This window comes from Sycon ciliatum, chromosome 8, assembly GCF_964019385.1.
Source record: "Sycon ciliatum chromosome 8, ocSycCili1.1, whole genome shotgun sequence".
Lineage (NCBI taxonomy): Eukaryota > Metazoa > Porifera > Calcarea > Leucosolenida > Sycettidae > Sycon > Sycon ciliatum.
This window is the reverse complement of record NC_088650.1, coordinates 18,239,019-18,256,471: the sequence shown is the minus strand read 5'-3', so window position 1 is coordinate 18,256,471 and position 17,453 is coordinate 18,239,019. Positions and strand designations below refer to the sequence as shown.

The following is a 17,453-nucleotide window of genomic DNA, read 5'->3' as shown; positions in this document are numbered from 1 at the left end:
TTCTTATTTTTTCATCAATCTGGCTGCGTTCTTATAGCACGTTCTTAGAACCAATCGGTACTGGATTGTATGTTACCCACAGGCTCCCAGAAAACCAACACCGCCGTTCTTAACTTTAGGCTGTGGCGTTCTTAGTATTTCAGGCTGGACGTTATTGGGCTCCACGTTCTTCAGCGCGCGACTCTGCTGTAGGTCCTACATTCCTACTTTCCCAGTACATGTACATGTACACAACAACTTATCTCATTGTGTGTGTGAAGATTGCACATCAAGTGTACCAAGGTACAAGTTACCAGAGCGGGAAGTATAAACATGCTTGTTCATGTCTGGGTCACTTGTTCAGCTACCTGCGACCTGCACCCTGTCCTGTTGGGACCATTCTCTCAGCAGCCGGCCTATGTAGCAAACATCACTACTGGCGGTGAGCACGTGGAGAACGCATTGTTCTACTTTGACTATGTGGTGAGTAGCAGAACTGTGTGTCTGGTCTCATACACAATGTCCTAGAGCCAGCTATGTAGTTTGGAGCTTCATGGCACCACTTGCGGAGTAGTTCTGGCAAGGTCTGTAGGACTGGTCCTATTTTGATGGTAACGGATGCAGTGCATGAAATACTTCTTTTCAGGTACATTACTTGTGCTGTATGTTCCGCTATTGGGCTAGTGATGGATAGGGGTGAAATGCAAAGAGAGCACTTGAGCAATCCGACAAGGTGCTATCATGCTACTTGTTAGCAATGTGAGGAGTTCACTGTGTCGTGTGTCATTTTCCACGATGTGCTTAGGCCAGTGGGGACTTACAGCTGATGTCACACAGTGTCAACTCTTCCAGTGATGCTATATTGCCAGCCGTGATCGCCGGTGGCGACAACACGACCAGCCCGGTTGAAAGCCTGCACTGCTGTCAACGAGCCATCATGGCGGCTGGAAGTACCTACAAGATCTGCACGATACCGGAACGTAATAAAACGAAGCAGTGCTTCAAGGGTCTGGTCTCTACTCCGGCGCTAGTGCGCGAAGTCATACCCGTGACGGTGTCCCACTTGACTGTACAGCGAATGGTCGGTATCGGCGTTGGAGTGTTGCTTGCTCTCCTGCTGCTCATCATCACCCTGGTTACCGGTGAGTGAAGTGTGCTGACATATAGCCACACTACATAGCAACTCTTATGCATGCCGCTAATAATACAGATAGTACACCTGCTTGATGGACATGCCATGTGCAAGCTAGCAAAGTGATGGGGGCAAGGCAAGCTATGTTGGCATTGCTTTGTTGGGCCACGCAGGAAAGTCATCAACAACGGCCATTCCCTGTTTCAGCCTAAGGGCTCTCGCAGGTCTTGAAAAAAATTGATTGGTGTAACAAAGTGAATACTTGCATACAATCTGGATGTATGTTCTGAGTTTTAGGCAGTGCTTGCACTCCACGTACTCGGATACTGGGAGTTCTACTCTTTGAGTCTCAGTTTCATACTTTAAGCTGTCTTTTTAATGAATACATGTGAATATTGTACCGCCATTTTTAAACACTTCCATTCCTGAACAGGCTCTTAGCTGCAGAGAATGAATGAAGCCAATATTGGGAGTCCTTCATTCATTCTGTGCGGCTTAGAGCCTGTTCGGGAATGAAAGTGTTTACAAGTGGAAAGAAATCGCTGCAGTAGAGTGCGAGAGTTCTTTGGGAAATGTACTTTACTGATAGGACAGTTCTTTAGATTGAAGGACGCGAGGAAAGATATTGCGATAGAACCTTTGGCTGGCCATGCTCCATTTACTCTTTCTCAACCCGTCACCACCATTCGCTCTCAGCAGAACCAATGTACAAAGCATAAACAATGGGGCACTTGCGCCATTTCTGCTGTATAAGAATGATCATTCATTTACACTCCCTTATCATCATTATCGTCCTCTACTGATGAGCTCGAAGGAGCGAAACAGCTGTCTAGAGGCGTAACAATTATCTGTCAATGGAAGTTTCCTTGCTGTGCTGGTGTGTTTATGCTTGGTGCATTGGTTCGGCTGAGAGGGCATAATGGTGGCGGGTTGAGAAAGTAGTGATGTGAGGATAGGGCAATTCTTAGGCATAGTCTTGATACTTGAAGTACATGTATGAGTTTGTTCTGTATGGCAACACTTTGTTGTACCTCTTGTGTGCAACATTGCTTGTATACCTCTTGTGTGCAACATTGCTTGTATACCTCTTGTGTGCAACATTGCTTGTATACCTCTTGCGTGCAACATTGCTTGTATACCTCTTGTGTGCAACATTGCTTGTATACCTCTTGTGTGCAACATTGCTTGTATACCTCTTGTGTGCAACATTGCTTGTATACCTCTTGTGTGCAACATTGCTTGTATACCTCTTGTGTGCAACATTGCTTGTATACCTCTTGTGTGCAACATTGTTATACGATGTTTGCAGTACGCCGCCGAAGGTGGAATACCACCACAGCACTAACAGAGAGCGAGGGTCTCGATTTGGTGGATTCCGGTGAGAATGGCTACTTACCTTAGTCTCACTGCCTTTTGAACTACTCAGTATCAAAGAGAATGAATGCGCTTGATTATGTTGAGCTCATCATGTTTTGTCAGTAGGCATTTTGTGTTTGTGTAACGTACATTTGTAGGTATGTGTGTAGGTGTCTGTGTGCGTGTGTGTGTGTGCGCGTGCGTGCGTGTACGTGTGTGTGTATGTGTGTATATATATATATGTGTGTGTGTGTGTGTGTGTGTGTGTGTGTGTGTGTGTGTGTGTGTGTGTGTGTGTGTGTGTGTGTGTGTATGTGTGTGTGGTGTGTCTGTGTGTATGTGCATAAATTCACTGGTGTTAGTGTGTTTTGAGGTAAAATCATTTGCAATGATGCTGCGGTGTGTGTGTATGTGTGTGTGTGTGTGTGTGTGTGTGTGTGTGTGTGTGTGTGTGTGTGTGTGTGTGTGTGTGTGTTTGTATTTGTGTGTTCAGATTCTGATGATGAGATTAAAGATTCTCCAGTGTCTCACGAGATTGTTGTACCAAGTAAGTAAATTCAGCGTACTCGCATGCAAACCTTCCGTGTTTGGCTGTACACAATGGTAGTATAGCATCAGTCATGGAACTCACTTGAACCATGCATTGTATCCTTGATGTAGAAGCTAATCTCAACAACAACTCTTTAAAGTGCAGGGATATGCTTGGTTTTGATATTGCCACCGCATCTGGGTTGAATTATGATATGTATATACGTAGGTTGTCAAGGGTCTTGGAACAGCAAGTCTGTACCTTGATAGACGCTGAGCCTGTCCTAACTACGGAACATGGCCAACATCAGATCTAAGGCACGCCGAAACGGGTTTGAAGAGAATTCTGAAAGGTTCAGACATAAATATTCTAGTTGGAGACAAGATAGCAATTATTGATAGAAACACAACCAACCCACAACTAACAGACACCAATGCGGTTTGACAGAAACATTTTTCTCCAGAATTCTTCAGTGGCTACTTCTGTTTATTCTCCAGAATTCTTCAGTGGCTACTTCTGGTTTTTTTTCTCCAGAATTCATCAGTGATTACCACCATCTGCCAGAATTAGCCACTGGTGAATTCTGAAGAAAAACCAGAATTAGCCACTGATGAATTCTGAAGAAAAAACATAATTAGCCACTGATGAATCCTGAAGAAAAACCAGAATTAGCCACTGATGAATTCTGAAGAAAAACCAGAATTAGCCACTGATGATTTCTGGAAAATAATGTTTCTGTCAAACCGAATCGGTGTCTGTTGGTTGTGGATCGGTTGTGTTCCTATCAATCGTGGTAAGACATGCATGAACATACATATACATATTCCTATCCCAGTATCAAATGCACTGTCCATGGAAATTGTCCTATTCCAAATCAACCCACATACCTCATCCTTTCAATTTTCTTTGTTTTTTATTATTATGACAGTCCGTCTCTGTGTTATGTTGGGATGGTTTCAGGTCGAAAGTCCAAGGCGAAAGGGCAAACGAATGGCATTGCGGGCAGTCATCATGCCAATACCAGCCGCCAGAGAGGCAGCAGTACAGCAACACTGTATGCGGATGGTGCGATACCGGTGGAGGCCAGTGGTGAGTCCTGCACGTGCCCCGCTATGTCAACTTCAAGACCAGCTGCTGTTCTCTGCTTGTCTAGATATAATGGCTGCCACTTCAGTGCAGGCTGAGTAGACTAATCTTAACTAGGGTCTAGCGTGTGGAGCTTTATGCCGAACATGTGTGTTTCTAGTGGAGAGCCTAGGTGAGTACTGACTTAGTATGCATGGCTAGTGAGGGGATTATCACTTCATCACTACCAGTAGCAAAGTCAGGCTTCATTGACAATGTGCTGTATCAACCATCCTTAGTTCGGTGAGTTGTTGGTAGCCAACCAATACCTTAGCTGGCACCTTGGCAGTGTTTTTCAAATTATCTGGCATCTGTGATATAGTATTTTGAAGGTTTTTTCCGCTGCATGCAGTCGCCTGTTCTACATGTAGGAGTAGATTGAAATGATGCGTTTCAGTGCATGCTGTACTTAAACACAGGCCAGCAATGGTCAAGGTTACACTCTAACTCACGTTACTGGAAGAGTGTACTCAACTAGTCAGGTTTCACTCTAACTGGAAGCGTGTACTCAACTATAAAACAGAGAGGTTCCAGGCTGTCCAATAGACTGCTCAATACCGGAAAGCAGAGCTATTTCCAACAAGAATAAAGGATGAAAAAGTGTTTTTTCTCCGAGTTTCACGCTCTACGCGATCATCAGATAACACACTGAACAATGCATGGACCAGGCAGACAGAGCTCTTCCTCATCCGGTGACATCATCCCCTGGCATCTACATAGCTGTGTCTGACATGTGTATCACTGACTTGATGTGCTCTCAGATGATGGTGCTGCAGAAAAGTCAACTCTTGCGAGGTCATCTCCAGGCACGCCCAGTGCAACTCTTGCAAGTGCTGGTAAAACAAAAGAAGGTAAGAGATGTGTGCAGATAACTTTCCGGATCAACAACATTATCCAGGGCATTAAAGAACGACGTTTGGATAAAGGTACTGAATTACAACATCGGTATGGATGCAAGCACAGTTTTCCAGCTATATATTACTCATACAGTAGACCTCAATCATCCATGTGACAGTTCAAGAGGCAAAGTAAACAGAACAGAGAACAGAGAAAATACAGGTGGTCATTTTGCTTCAAATATATCCCAAGGTCTGGAAGAATTTGAGTTGAGTTTGGTGAATTGGCTAAAACTAATGGTGGATTGTTACTTAGCGTGTGCGTGGAGGACTTTCCTGACTGCCATTATAAGAGAAAGGGCTCAACCAATCCGTGATGCATTCTATTCTTCTGTCTTATTACAATACCGTAAAATTCCGTAAATAAGCCCACCCTAAATAACGCCCATGTCCAATAATAAGCCCAGCTTTAGGCGGTGTACACTTCCAGTCCGTTTTAGCGCCCATGCCCGAAATAAGCCCAGGGCGTAAAGTGGACTCAAAATGACCAGCGCGCGAGCGTACCTGTTGCGCCTTGTTCTTACCATAGCAAGTGGTTTACCTATCTAATCTCTAATTTATCCCTACATTCTTGGTTACGACCAAATTTCCAGCTGTGGTTTGATGTACCTGTACCGCGCTCAGTATGAATGGTGGTTCACTGAAACTAGTTAAGTGGGTTGCTGATAGATTGATCTTCTGCAGGTTGCGTCCGAAATAACGCCCATGCCCTAAAATAAGCCCATGCCCAAATGTACGCCAGGTTTTGACGCTCGGCAAAGTATACGCCCGGGGCTTATTGACGGAATTTTACGGTATGTCCTTTGTGCAGAGCAAAGTCCGCATGCGGCAGCGACAGCGATGCTGAATGTGGCCTTCTCCGGCATATCGGAGCATCTAGCAAAGCCCGAAGAAGAGGAAGAGGAGAGTGCAACGACAACACTGATGTCTGTGAAGGAAACATCAAGAGGTAGGTATGAACAGAGAATTTGAATTTGATGGAGGTGTCGCTGATACTGAAAACATCGCATGGACACGTGACGCACCATTGAATTGGTCACCATTGATTTTCACATTACTGTCCATGTGTAATGTCAAGCTACGGAAATGTGGATTCTATTCCAACCAGGATTGATTAATTTTTTGATGACCTCCCATCTGGGTTTGGCTGTAATCTCATCACTTTCACTTGCCATTGGTTACCGAGATATGGGGATGTATGTGTGCATGCGTGTATTTGTGTGTGTGTGTATGTGTGTGTGTGTGTGTGTGTGTGTGTGTGTGTGTGTGTGTGTGTGTGTGTGTGTGTGTGTGTGTGCATGTGTGTGTGTGGTGTGTGTGTGTGTGTGTGTGTGTGCATGTGTGTGTGTATGCTATGTGTGTGTGTGTGTGTGTGTGTGTGTGTGTGTGTGTGTGTGTGTGTGTGTGTGTGTGTGTGTGTGTGTGTGTGTGTGTGTGTGTGTGTGTAACGCTGTTCGCGCGGCCCGCGCGCCATTGGTTACCGAGATATGGGTATGTATGTGTACATGCGTGTACAGTCGTCCCTCTCTAATCCGGCACCTTTTGCTACGGCGTTTTCTGCTGGATTAACGAGGGTGCTGGATTAAGAAATCCTGCCCTCTGACCCGGCCCTACCCAATTGCATGCATGTATCATACGTCAAAACGCAGGGTTTTCCGTGTCGACCCCAGTATTTGGTGCACGGCTTTATATTCTCAATTGTTCTCCAGGAACATACACAGTGATAAAGTGATAAAGTAAAACAGAGAACATGTTCACACACGCACACACACCTGAAAATTGGCAGGACACTACTCCTTGCTAAAATAAGAAAGTATGGTTGACTGCTTAGCCGTTGTCTCCTGGACAACATTGACCAGACTGGCCTAGCCTGGCCTGGCAAGGAGTGCACCTGTACTGCCGGATTATGAAATCAAACTACGTGCAGTTTGAGTGATTCGTTTCAAAAAGTCACTGCCGGAGGCGGAATTCAAGTGCCGGATTAAGATGGAGGAATTGAACGAAAAAAATCGGTTTCGTCAGAAAGTGCGCCGGTTGGCAAGGGTTCCGGATAAACAAGTGCCGGATTAGAGAGGGACGACTGTATTTGTGTGTGTGGGGGGGGGGCATGTGTGTATGCTATGTGTGCATGTGTGTGTGTGTGTGTGTGTGTGTGGGTGTGTGTGTGTGTGTGTGTGTGTGTGTGTCCACAACGGCGAGAACAAGCACGGGGTGTCCCCAGCCGTACATGCCAACAGTGCCTGAGGTGGGGTATTCATCGACAGGAGACTTGGTTGGATAGTTACGATGCTGACACTCTCCTCGTCGCCCCCACCTCGGAGTCCTTCGCGAGGCCTTGCAAGCCCGCGAGTGGAGCAAACTACCGCACGAAGACGACGACTTGGAACGACTCTGAGCATTGGCTCATGGAATATTCGCTCTGTTGACGGTTGTGGAGAATGATGGGCCAGTTCAAGCGGCAGCCGTGAGAGGAATAGTTTCCAATGATAAGCCAGATCGCTGCCAGAGATGGCTCTCTCGAACATGGTCCCTGAATCCCTGACCTAGTACCTCTCTCTCAGCGGACTGCCGTTGCTCGTCGTTCCAGATGATATATTATTGTCGGCCCCGCAAGGGGACACGTGACCGTAATGGCAGTGTTTACCAGGTACCAGGTGTGTGTGTGTGTGTGTGTAACGCTGTTCGCACGGCCCGCGCGCTGAGTATGGCGTTCCCCGCCCGGTGGACAACACGTCTCCTGGTCTGCCCCGTATGGGGCCACATAGCCAGTCATGCCAGTGGAAGAAGGAAGGAAGGAAGGTGTGTGTGTGTGTTTGTGTGTGTGTGTGTGTGTGTGTTTGTGTGTGTGTGTTTGTGTGTGTGTGTTTGTGTGTGTGTGTGTGTGTGGGTGTGGGTGTGGGTGTGGGTGTGGTTGTGTGTGTGGGTGTGTGTGTGGGTGTGTGTGTGGGTGTGTGTATGTGCGTGCGTGCATGTGTGCGTGCCACTGTGCGTGTGTGAATGCATGAGTGGGGAGGTTGTAGAGATCAAGATTCCAACTACATGTATTATCGTGAAAAGAGAAAGAACGTAGATGTTGAAGCCTTCACTGAAAGACATTGTCCATAGTAGGCTTTGAAAACAAGTTTGTGTGTATATTATCTTACCTGCAGATCGCCCGGTGCAGAGACCCACTACACATCGTGATGCAACGGCAATACGAACACGCAATGGAACTCTGGACAAGACAAGTTATGCTTTCCATAATCCACCCTCACCAGGCATGCGCATGACAGCCAAACCAGGGAGAGAATGCGACATAGAGATGAATGGCTTCAGCTATGATGAGCGGTCACTGAAACCTCCAACATTTTCACCATTTCTTCCAGGTTAGTTACGGAAACTTGTGGCATTCTTCTATACCTTAACAGGCATGATTTTTTTAAATAAGCTCCCTTTTCTCTCAGGCAAATGTACACGTGCTAATTTTGAATCGATGGTGCAGACACCAACAATGCAGCTGCTGCTGTTGAGGCAAAGGTGGTTGGTTGGCTACTGCTGACACTGCCACAGTGATAGCTGAAATATCTGCTGCTGGCAATGACGATAACGGCGATGATGGGGCTACTGCTGTTGTAGCTGCCTCAGTGGTACATGTCACCAAAATATAGTTTCAACTGAAATATTTATAAACTCGGATGTTGAGCCAATAATAAATGTAGAAAGGAAAAGAACATATGGATACGAGTTAAGAGTAACTATCCATCACTGTATCGAGATACTCTTTGGTCTTTCCATAACCTTGAACCTTCCAAGTTGGAAGGCTGTCGGTTAGCGCTACGGAGACGTGTTGAAGCTAGGTGTCAGGACGTCGAATGCCTCAGTACTCTGTCAGTTTTGTGCCTAGTTGTTGCACTTTCTAGTATCTCGTTACAGTGATGGATAGTTACACTCAACTCGTATCCGTATGTCCTTTTCCTTTCTACATGAAATATTTATAGAACTAGTTACAAGATTCCCATGTTTTTGAGAGGCTCCATCATCCACGTATATGCGTGTACATGTACTTGTAGTAAATTTGTCCATCTTGCCAGTACATGTACTCGTTATGATAATCACCAGCATCATCTCTGTGTGCATTGCCCTGTGGTCTCACTCTGCTTTGAGATATTGTACAAGTAGGTACATGTAGTTCTGTGTTAGGTATATTGTAGATGGGTTAACAAGAAGATGTGCTGTACTCTGCTCTGTGCTGCTGCCATGCACCTCTCTAGCGGACCCAGAGAGCAACCAGAGTGTCTCCACTGTCCAGGAGGACACCGGCAAGATGCTGGATGAGGAGCAGGACGGTGGGGGTCAGGGTGGTGATGGCCGCCGTGAGCTACGTAGGATTGACGGCACCATGCACAGCACCGTACAGCGCTCCATGCAGCTGATGCAGAAGACCGACCAGGACAATATACAGCAAGCCAGCGTGGTGGAGTATGCCTGTAATTTTGCGGGCATGACCAGCGCCGAACCTGTCCTTTATGGACAAATGCCGGCAGAGAGCAATGGTGATGACGGGTACAGAGCTGATGAGGATGATACACGCACCATGGATCAAACTGCACTATAAGGGTGCAACACTTCGCCACTGCCAAGCAACTATGCTCACAGCAGAGACTTCTGCATGCGTATGTTCTTGTTGTGAAAGTGGACCACAAAGACTGATCTCCGCCTGTGTCCGGAATTTCTATGTGATTGCACAAGCTATCAGGCTGAACTGGTAAGGTGCTCTGCTCTGCAAAAGACAAGTGATGAGTCAACAGGAGCCTTGATCGCCCTGGCGGCAGATTCGCAACTCGTCAACAATGCATCCGTACTATTGATCACCAGCCGACTCTCATTTCCAGTGCATACACTCTTTTTCTCTTTTTTTGCTTCCCTCTTCGCTACCTTGTTATTTGGCAGAAATTCCCGTTTGCATAATTATGCGAAATAGAACAAAGTAAAAATTGTTTCGCATACAGCGTGGAGATAACAATTTTAAATACCGTATTTTTCCGGTTGTAAGTCGACCTTTTACGACTTAAAATAGAAGGAGAAAGGGTGGGGGTCGACTTATAACCGGGAACTATCAGTATCTTACAAAAAATGACCTGCACTGCGTGCACAAGTGCACCATGTTTACACATTTTTGCCAGTTTACTGGCCTTTTTCAAGGATTGGGACGTTATATCCTCCAATGAGGAATGTTTACATGATTTGTTGATGTGTTAGTAGCAGGAGGTGGCTAGTAGAGCTTCTTTGGGTGAAAGAAAACTTTAAAACGCAGAATTGAGACCTCGAGATAGGGGGTAGACTTATAACCGGGGTCGACTTACAACCGGTAAAATACGGTAATGCTACTTCGAAGTATGAATAAAATAATCTGCACAATCATACTTCAAACACCCAAGGCAAGGTAGGTAGGTCTAAAGTAATGTTCCGCATTTGAAAGTGTTAGAAGCTGTTTACATTCACGAACACCAGCCTGACCTATGCATATTCAGAAGGAATCAGTCTACAGTCACACTTAGGGCGCGTTTGGTTGGTACGAACTAGAACAGGATTCACCAGAACAGCGCGTTTGGTTGGGACTGCACCTGTTCTGGGTCGGCCAGAACATGTTCTGCTTGCTCCGGCCTCGAGGCCGGAGCAGACCAAGCAGTTTCACTTTTTCACAGTGAAACCTGGCGGGAACATCGATTTTGGTCCCAAATGATCACGTGCATACGCTTTTGGGTTGGACTCGTTGTACCGTACAAAGTGACCATGGTGACCATACACAGTTTTGAAGGATGCACCCGGTTTGGCACATTTTTCCACAAAAATGTGCTCTGTTTCTGGAGTACCGTTTGGTTGGCATGAGGCTGCTCCATGTGCACCAGCTGTTCGATCCTGTTCTAGATCGTACCAACCAAACGCACCCTTAGATGATTCCGGCACAGTTTAGTCCTACGTTTAGAGTCCATGTTTTTGTTCTTTCTGCACTTTTTTTTGCCAGCACCATACCACATCATCTTGCTAGTTTACAGTGTACATTGTATATTTTAAAAATGTTAGCATTGTTTCTCCGAAATGTTTCTCCTAAAATTTAGTGTTTCACCTTCTCTGCATTAATAAGCACGTTCCTTTCTTGTATTCTCTATTTAATTGTGGTGTACTTTCCAACTGATAATCGTCACAAGAAAACGTTCTTGGAAACCTTTACACCTACATGTACCTACCTTGCCTTGTGTGTTTGAAGTACCGTAGAATCCCGCGGATAAGCCCACCCGTACCCGCATATAAGCCCATGTCCGCGCATAAGCCCAGGGAAAGTTCGAACGTCACAAGGCTTCGTCGTACAAGCCCATGGGCACAATTGTAAGTAGCACCAAGAGCCCATAAATTATGGACTCTTGGTCGTACCATGTAGGTAGTACATGTAGGTTTTTTGTTTTTGTTTGCACAGTGGCTGTCAGCAATGTACTTCTCACTTCCTTGGTACTTTTCAATACTAAAAACAAACAATGTTGGTGTCAGCGTATAAGCCCATGCCCGTGTATAATAGAGTCCGGCGGATTCTGCCGGCAGAAAAATTGGCAGAATTCGGCACTTTTTCTGGTAAGTTTCATGCATGTTTGGTATGTGGATAAAGAAATGGAGCAGAATTCGAGGAATTGCACGCCATAAGGTTAGTATGGTTCTGCCAATTTCACTGCTCTTCGAGCAGAATCTGCCACCTTTTCGAACATAATCCGCCGGTCCCTAGCGTATAAGCCCATGTTCTTGTATAAGCCCACCGAAATGTCCTTGTGAAACAGATAAGCCCATGGGCTTATCCGCGGGATTCTACGGTATGAGTGCGCAGATTATTTTATTCATAGCATTATTGTAGAAAGGAAAAGGACATATGGATACGAGTTAAGAGTAACTCTCCATCACTGTAACTGGATACTACTATATACAGTCAGAAAGTGCAATAACTAGGCACAAAACTGACAAGAGTACTGAGACATTCGACGTCCTGACACCTAGCTTCAACACATCTCCGTAGCGCTAACCGACAGCCTTCCAACTAAGGTTCAAGGTTATGAAAAGACCAAAGAGGGGAAGGCAAGCGCAACGAAAACGAGCAAAAGCCACAGTCCCAACGGAACAAAGAATGTCGATTGTTACTGGACGATGACGTTTTCGTAAAGCTTCCCCTTTCTTTACTTATCTTTGATATTTATGACCCACCCAAGTTGGGTGGTGTGCTGCTTTGCTGCTTCGAATTGTAGTTAGACCGCTTTGTCAAATATCGTACTGGTCTCGTCATCGTCCAGTAACAATCGACATTCTTTGTTCCGTTGGGACTGTGGCTTTTGCTCGTTTTCGTTGCGCTTGCCTGAAAGACCAAAGAGGGGCTTGCGCTTGCCTTCCCCTCTTTGGTCTTTTCATAACCTTGAACCTTCCAAGTTGGAAGGCTGTCGGTTAGCGCTACGGAGATGTGTTGAAGCTAGGTGTCAGGACGTCGAATGGCTCAGTACTCTTGTCAGTTGTGTGCCTAGTTTTTGCACTTTCTGACTGCATATAGTTTCCAGTTACAGTGATGGAGAGTTACTCTTAACTCGAATCCATATGTCCTTTTCCTTTCTACATTTATTTATGGCTCAACATCCGAGTTTCAAATTGCACACCTGATGAGCCGTCACGAACCATACGGCGAAACGTACGTCGTGTGAATCAACTTGTTTTGTAGTCAACTAAAAAAATTCACGGTTCGCTAGAGACTCGGCTAGAAGCCGAGTTTTCCGCATCCGCCGTGGGAACGCCACCACCCTCTAGGATCAAAGGCGCAGATGCAGCGCCTGAACGGTGGGAGGTGAGTAGATCAGACCCACCACCAAGTGGTCAAAGACCGAAATCCCATTAGCTGCATCCATGTTACCCTCGTGCCAGGCCACGAGTTCCCAATTAACTGTGGGTCGCAGCACGGCTGGAAAAATTCCTTCCGCTTCCAAGCAGGACTTGAACCTGGTAACTAGTCCATCACAATGTCATGCATGAGGAGTACTGTAGGAGTTTGGCTTTCGGCTTGTACAATTCGTTTTCGCAAAGCTTCCCCTTTCTTTACTTATCTTTGATATTTATGACCCGCCCAAGTTGGGTGGTGTGCTGCTTTGCTGCTTCGAATTGTAGTTAGACCGCTTTGTCAAATATCGTACTGGTCTCGTCATCGTCCAGTAACAATCGACATTCTTTGTTCCGTTGGGACTGTGGCTTTTGCTCGTTTTCGTTGCGCTTGCCTTCCCCTCTTTGGTCTTTTCATAACCTTGAACCTTCCAAGTTGGAAGGCTGTCGGTTAGCGCTACGGAGATGTGTTGAAGCTAGGTGTCAGGACGTCGAATGTCTCAGTACTCTTGTCAGTTTTGTGCCTAGTTATTGCACTTTCTGACTGTATATAGTATCCAGTTACAGTGATGGATAGTTACTATTAACTCGTATCCATATGTCCTTTTCCTTTCTACATTAATTTTATTTATGGCTCAACATCCGAGTTTCATAGCATTATTCTCATACTTTAATGTATGTCTTGAAAAAAATAGGAGAAATGAAAAATCTATAACATCCCTATGCTTTTTGTGCCTAGGTCATCAAGGTGGTAGACGGTGTCATATTACCCTCGAATGCAAAGAGAAAGTTGATTTCCATTTGTTCCAATAACATGCATGATGAGCTAGGCAAAAAAGCATAGCGTAGGGCCCTGAGCTTCCAAGCTCTCTCGTAAGAACGAAATGGCGCTTTTAGTGACATTTTACATACAAATCGGGGTTATCCCCATCTACATTATACTAGTGGGGCGCAGTCACCGATTTTCGGTGGAAGTGCGCGAGTTTGATTGGGAATAAAGGAGGAACGGAGCGTCTCAGCTTCCTCGGACCAAGACCATTCGACTCAGCACCCCGAAGACTACAACTGGTGAAAATTTTATTTTAGGCTTAACTTCCCGTTAGAATGCAATGGAAATCCCCTACCTCAGACCACAATTGCTCGATATCTAAGTCTGCATCTCGACTCCCAGCTTCGGTGGGAGACTCAAGTAGTTGCCACTATCATACGGAACACCTCCCAAAAACTGACGGCGCTGCGAGCCATTCGCTCCTTTTAACTGAGCAACAAGCCCTGCTATTTACAGATTGCTAATTATTATTACCTGACATGTTATATGGATCCAATGCCTTCTTCTCGGTTCTCTCTGCGCACCAAAGGCATCAGTTTTCGGTCCTCGACAAGCGATGTATCCGCTGCGTTGCCAACCAGCCATTCTCCTCCCACACAGATCCCATCTACACACGTCTTGGCCTCATCCCCATCATCCAAAAACGCCCATTGTAAACTCCGCCTCCTCATGCTTCGTATCCACACCGCCAGAATTAGCAATCTCCTGTCCAAGCGCCTATGTCGACAGCCTGAAGGTGTCACTCGGATCAATGATCCCAATGCAAATGTTGTCCACCAGACGAGTCTCTGGTGACTGTCGGCGGCTCGTTTCTGCTGTTAGATTATGGAACGCCCTGCACCAAGAGTCCAAGTCCCTCGCCTGCCATAGATCATTCGAGAGACTTTTAATTTTGAAGGTTTATTTTTATGGTTAGCCAGCATCTAGGCTTGAATTTGGAGTCGTCCTGCGAAGTGTCTCAACTGTGTTACTTTTTGGTTTCGTTTTGTTTGTCTTTTGTTCTTTTTCCTTTTTCCCGTGTACTTTTTTTCTTTCCTTTCTTTTCTTCTTCTTCTTTTTTCCCTTCTTCCTTTTCCCTTCTTTTTGAGTATTTGCAGTATAGTTCACACAGTCATTAGATTGACAGCATGAACAAGGTGGAGCACTGGAGGACACTGTGTTCGGAAACAGTGATAGGCCTTGACGGATTATGCTAGCATAATTTTTCGCATAATTCCTACCTAAATCGAATAATCGCATAATTCGTGGCAAATTGCATACGAATCGCATAAAATTGTAATAATCTGCCTGTTCGCATCAAATTCCATACAGTTGTACATGTTGTACAAGTACAAGTACAAGTAGATGCACCAGGAAGTCGTAGGTTTACGACTCCCTTGATAACATGTCCAGTCCACTACAATCAGTGATGGTCGTAGCTAGGTCGGACGGTGCGTTGACCCCGTTGAACTTTTGCTGCTACAGTACAACGCCCTCTACAAAAAAATTCCCCTGGTATTTTGCACAGAACCATCATGCATTAGCAGCATATGTGAGCATAATGCGGCATAATATGATAACTTTTAGCATAAAAATAGCATAATTCTGCAATTTTTTCAGCAATGCGAAAAGCATAATTTCACGAAAATATTAGCATAATCCGTCAAGGCCTAAACAGTGACCTCACTAGTACAACCTTCCGCGGTTGGCAGGTCAGAACCGGGTTAACACCCATAATTATGGTTCAAATGGTCCGAAGGGACCGGGGCTCTGCCAACCGCGGAAGGTTGTACTTGTAGGCTCAACTAATACTTGTACTGTAGTGAGGTCACTGTTTCCGAACACAGTGTCCGCCACCTTGTTTCATGCTGTCAATCTAACAAACTAACTAATTACTTGGCAGCTAGTAGTACTAGTAGTAGTAGATCTACTACTACTAGTACTAGCGACCCTAGCCTAGGCTAGCCCTGATGACAGTCTCGTCGTGTTCGTGTGTGGCGCTGTATACACTACAGTCACTACAGACCACCACTCACCGCCGTCACCATGGTCACCGGTCTACAGATAATACCAAGATCCGAGTCTCATGTCTTGTTTTGTTGAAGCTATAGCCAGGTAGAGCATCTCTGCTCATGACCATGTCATGGTGGTCCGCCTCTCTTACAAAGTAACAGGACAGCAATCATTCTGATCTGCCATGGACAATTACATTTTTAGATGAAGCTGCAGCAGCCTACCGCGGCTGGAGTCACCGCAGAGCCGAGCTTTGGCCGAAGTCCGCGTTTGAATTTGTTGTGAGAACTGAACACAGTCTGAACTGAAGTAAAGCCAGACGTGAAGTCGCTGAAGCCTTGAAAAGAATGAAGGATCTACATCTTGTGGCAGCATGTTGTGATTGACATTTACATCACGTTTTCTGGCAGTGAGTGCCAGTGACGTTCATTTCTGACAAATTCGGAGACAGGTGACCCTGACTCGCCGGAGGTCGCATGGTAGATCTACATGACTGTAGATCTAGCAACGCGGAAACAAACGTACAAGTACAAGACCCATCATGCATGAAGACTTTATTAGTTAGTTAGTTTCTGTGTAGGTCTACATGTGCGTGTAGATCTGCTTGGAGTCGGAATGAAACCATACAGACTCATCATGGTCATCTACCGATTATTGCCTTGATACATGACTCGACTGTCTGTGCACGTGTTTCCCTCGCCGATGTCCCGATGTTGTCGATAGTCGGAGTCGGATTCTTGTAAAAGCTGTGGTGAATACTGCAACTGTGAGACTCAGTTTGGATCAATACGTATGTATTACTGCACAAGGACCAGTGCAATACCGGCCGATATCTGCACGAACGGCGAAGCCGTAAGTGCAGATATCGACGCCGGTATTGCACGCGTCCGAGTGCAGTAATACATTTATCGCACCCCTGCCACCACACAGTCTGTCACCACACACTTGACACAGTCTGGTGCATGCAACCCTAGCATGCTGCATGCAACCCTGCTATCAAGTATCATTTCACAGTCATACAACACAGCACAACCAATCGCGTTCATTTTTAGAGGAACACTTCTTTCGAGTAGCTGCTGTCTATCACGGGAGATCCTGGAAGTAGCGGGACAGCTTGCTCATGTCGTCGTCGTTGATGGGGTGTTTGTGCTCCACCGCTTTGACTTCTTTCTTTGGCTTCATGAGGAAGGCCATCAATGCAATGTTTGCGTCCTTGAACGCTGGGTCACTGTGGACGTTCATGGGCCGCTTCAACTCGACTAGCTTTCGATGTATTGCGGAACGGAAACTGAGCAAGCTTGATGCAGAGTAGAACTTCACTCCAGCTTTTTTCGGACGCAATTCGACGTATGCATGTCGCAGAATGTAAGCTAGGTCGCTTGCCGTAACCGTACTCAGGTCACAGCGACGTCCTGTGTCTTTACTACTCGTCGAATAAGCGGAGCCATTTGTCAGTTGCCTGCTCTGTGTTTTTGTTTTTCTGCTCAGAAACGAGGCAGTTCGATGGCGGCGTCGGACAGTTTCTCAAATCGGCTGTCGACAGTCTTCTCCAATACTTGGGCGTCCGCTGTCTCGACTCTCACGGAGCTTGTGAAGTAGTTGACTTGGCGGACGCAAGCCGGGTCCACATTCGCTTCCGCGACATCGACAGCGTCCTCGACCAATTATTTTGGTGTGCTGCAGCAAGTCAGCAGCGACTCCCTGGCCTGGCGGAGCGACTCGCAATATTCCCAGTAC

The 17,453-nt window shown here is 46.0% G+C and overlaps 1 protein-coding gene across 1 annotated transcript in view; it reads left to right on the top strand.

Moving 5' to 3' along the window:
• Window positions 1–10,804, top strand: part of LOC135823984 (uncharacterized) — a 29,695-nt gene extending 18,891 nt beyond the window's left edge. Inside the window, exons 10-18 of the mRNA XM_065336867.1 lie at window positions 344–462; window positions 785–1,121; window positions 2,421–2,489; window positions 2,961–3,014; window positions 3,957–4,085; window positions 4,883–4,972; window positions 5,829–5,966; window positions 8,167–8,382; window positions 9,268–10,804. Coding sequence (XP_065192939.1) covers window positions 344–462; window positions 785–1,121; window positions 2,421–2,489; window positions 2,961–3,014; window positions 3,957–4,085; window positions 4,883–4,972; window positions 5,829–5,966; window positions 8,167–8,382; window positions 9,268–9,611 — 1,496 coding nt within the window. The 3' untranslated portion in view covers window positions 9,612–10,804. The remainder of the gene's footprint in view (window positions 1–343; window positions 463–784; window positions 1,122–2,420; window positions 2,490–2,960; window positions 3,015–3,956; window positions 4,086–4,882; window positions 4,973–5,828; window positions 5,967–8,166; window positions 8,383–9,267) is intronic.
• The last annotated feature ends 6,649 nt before the right edge of the window (window positions 10,805–17,453 follow it).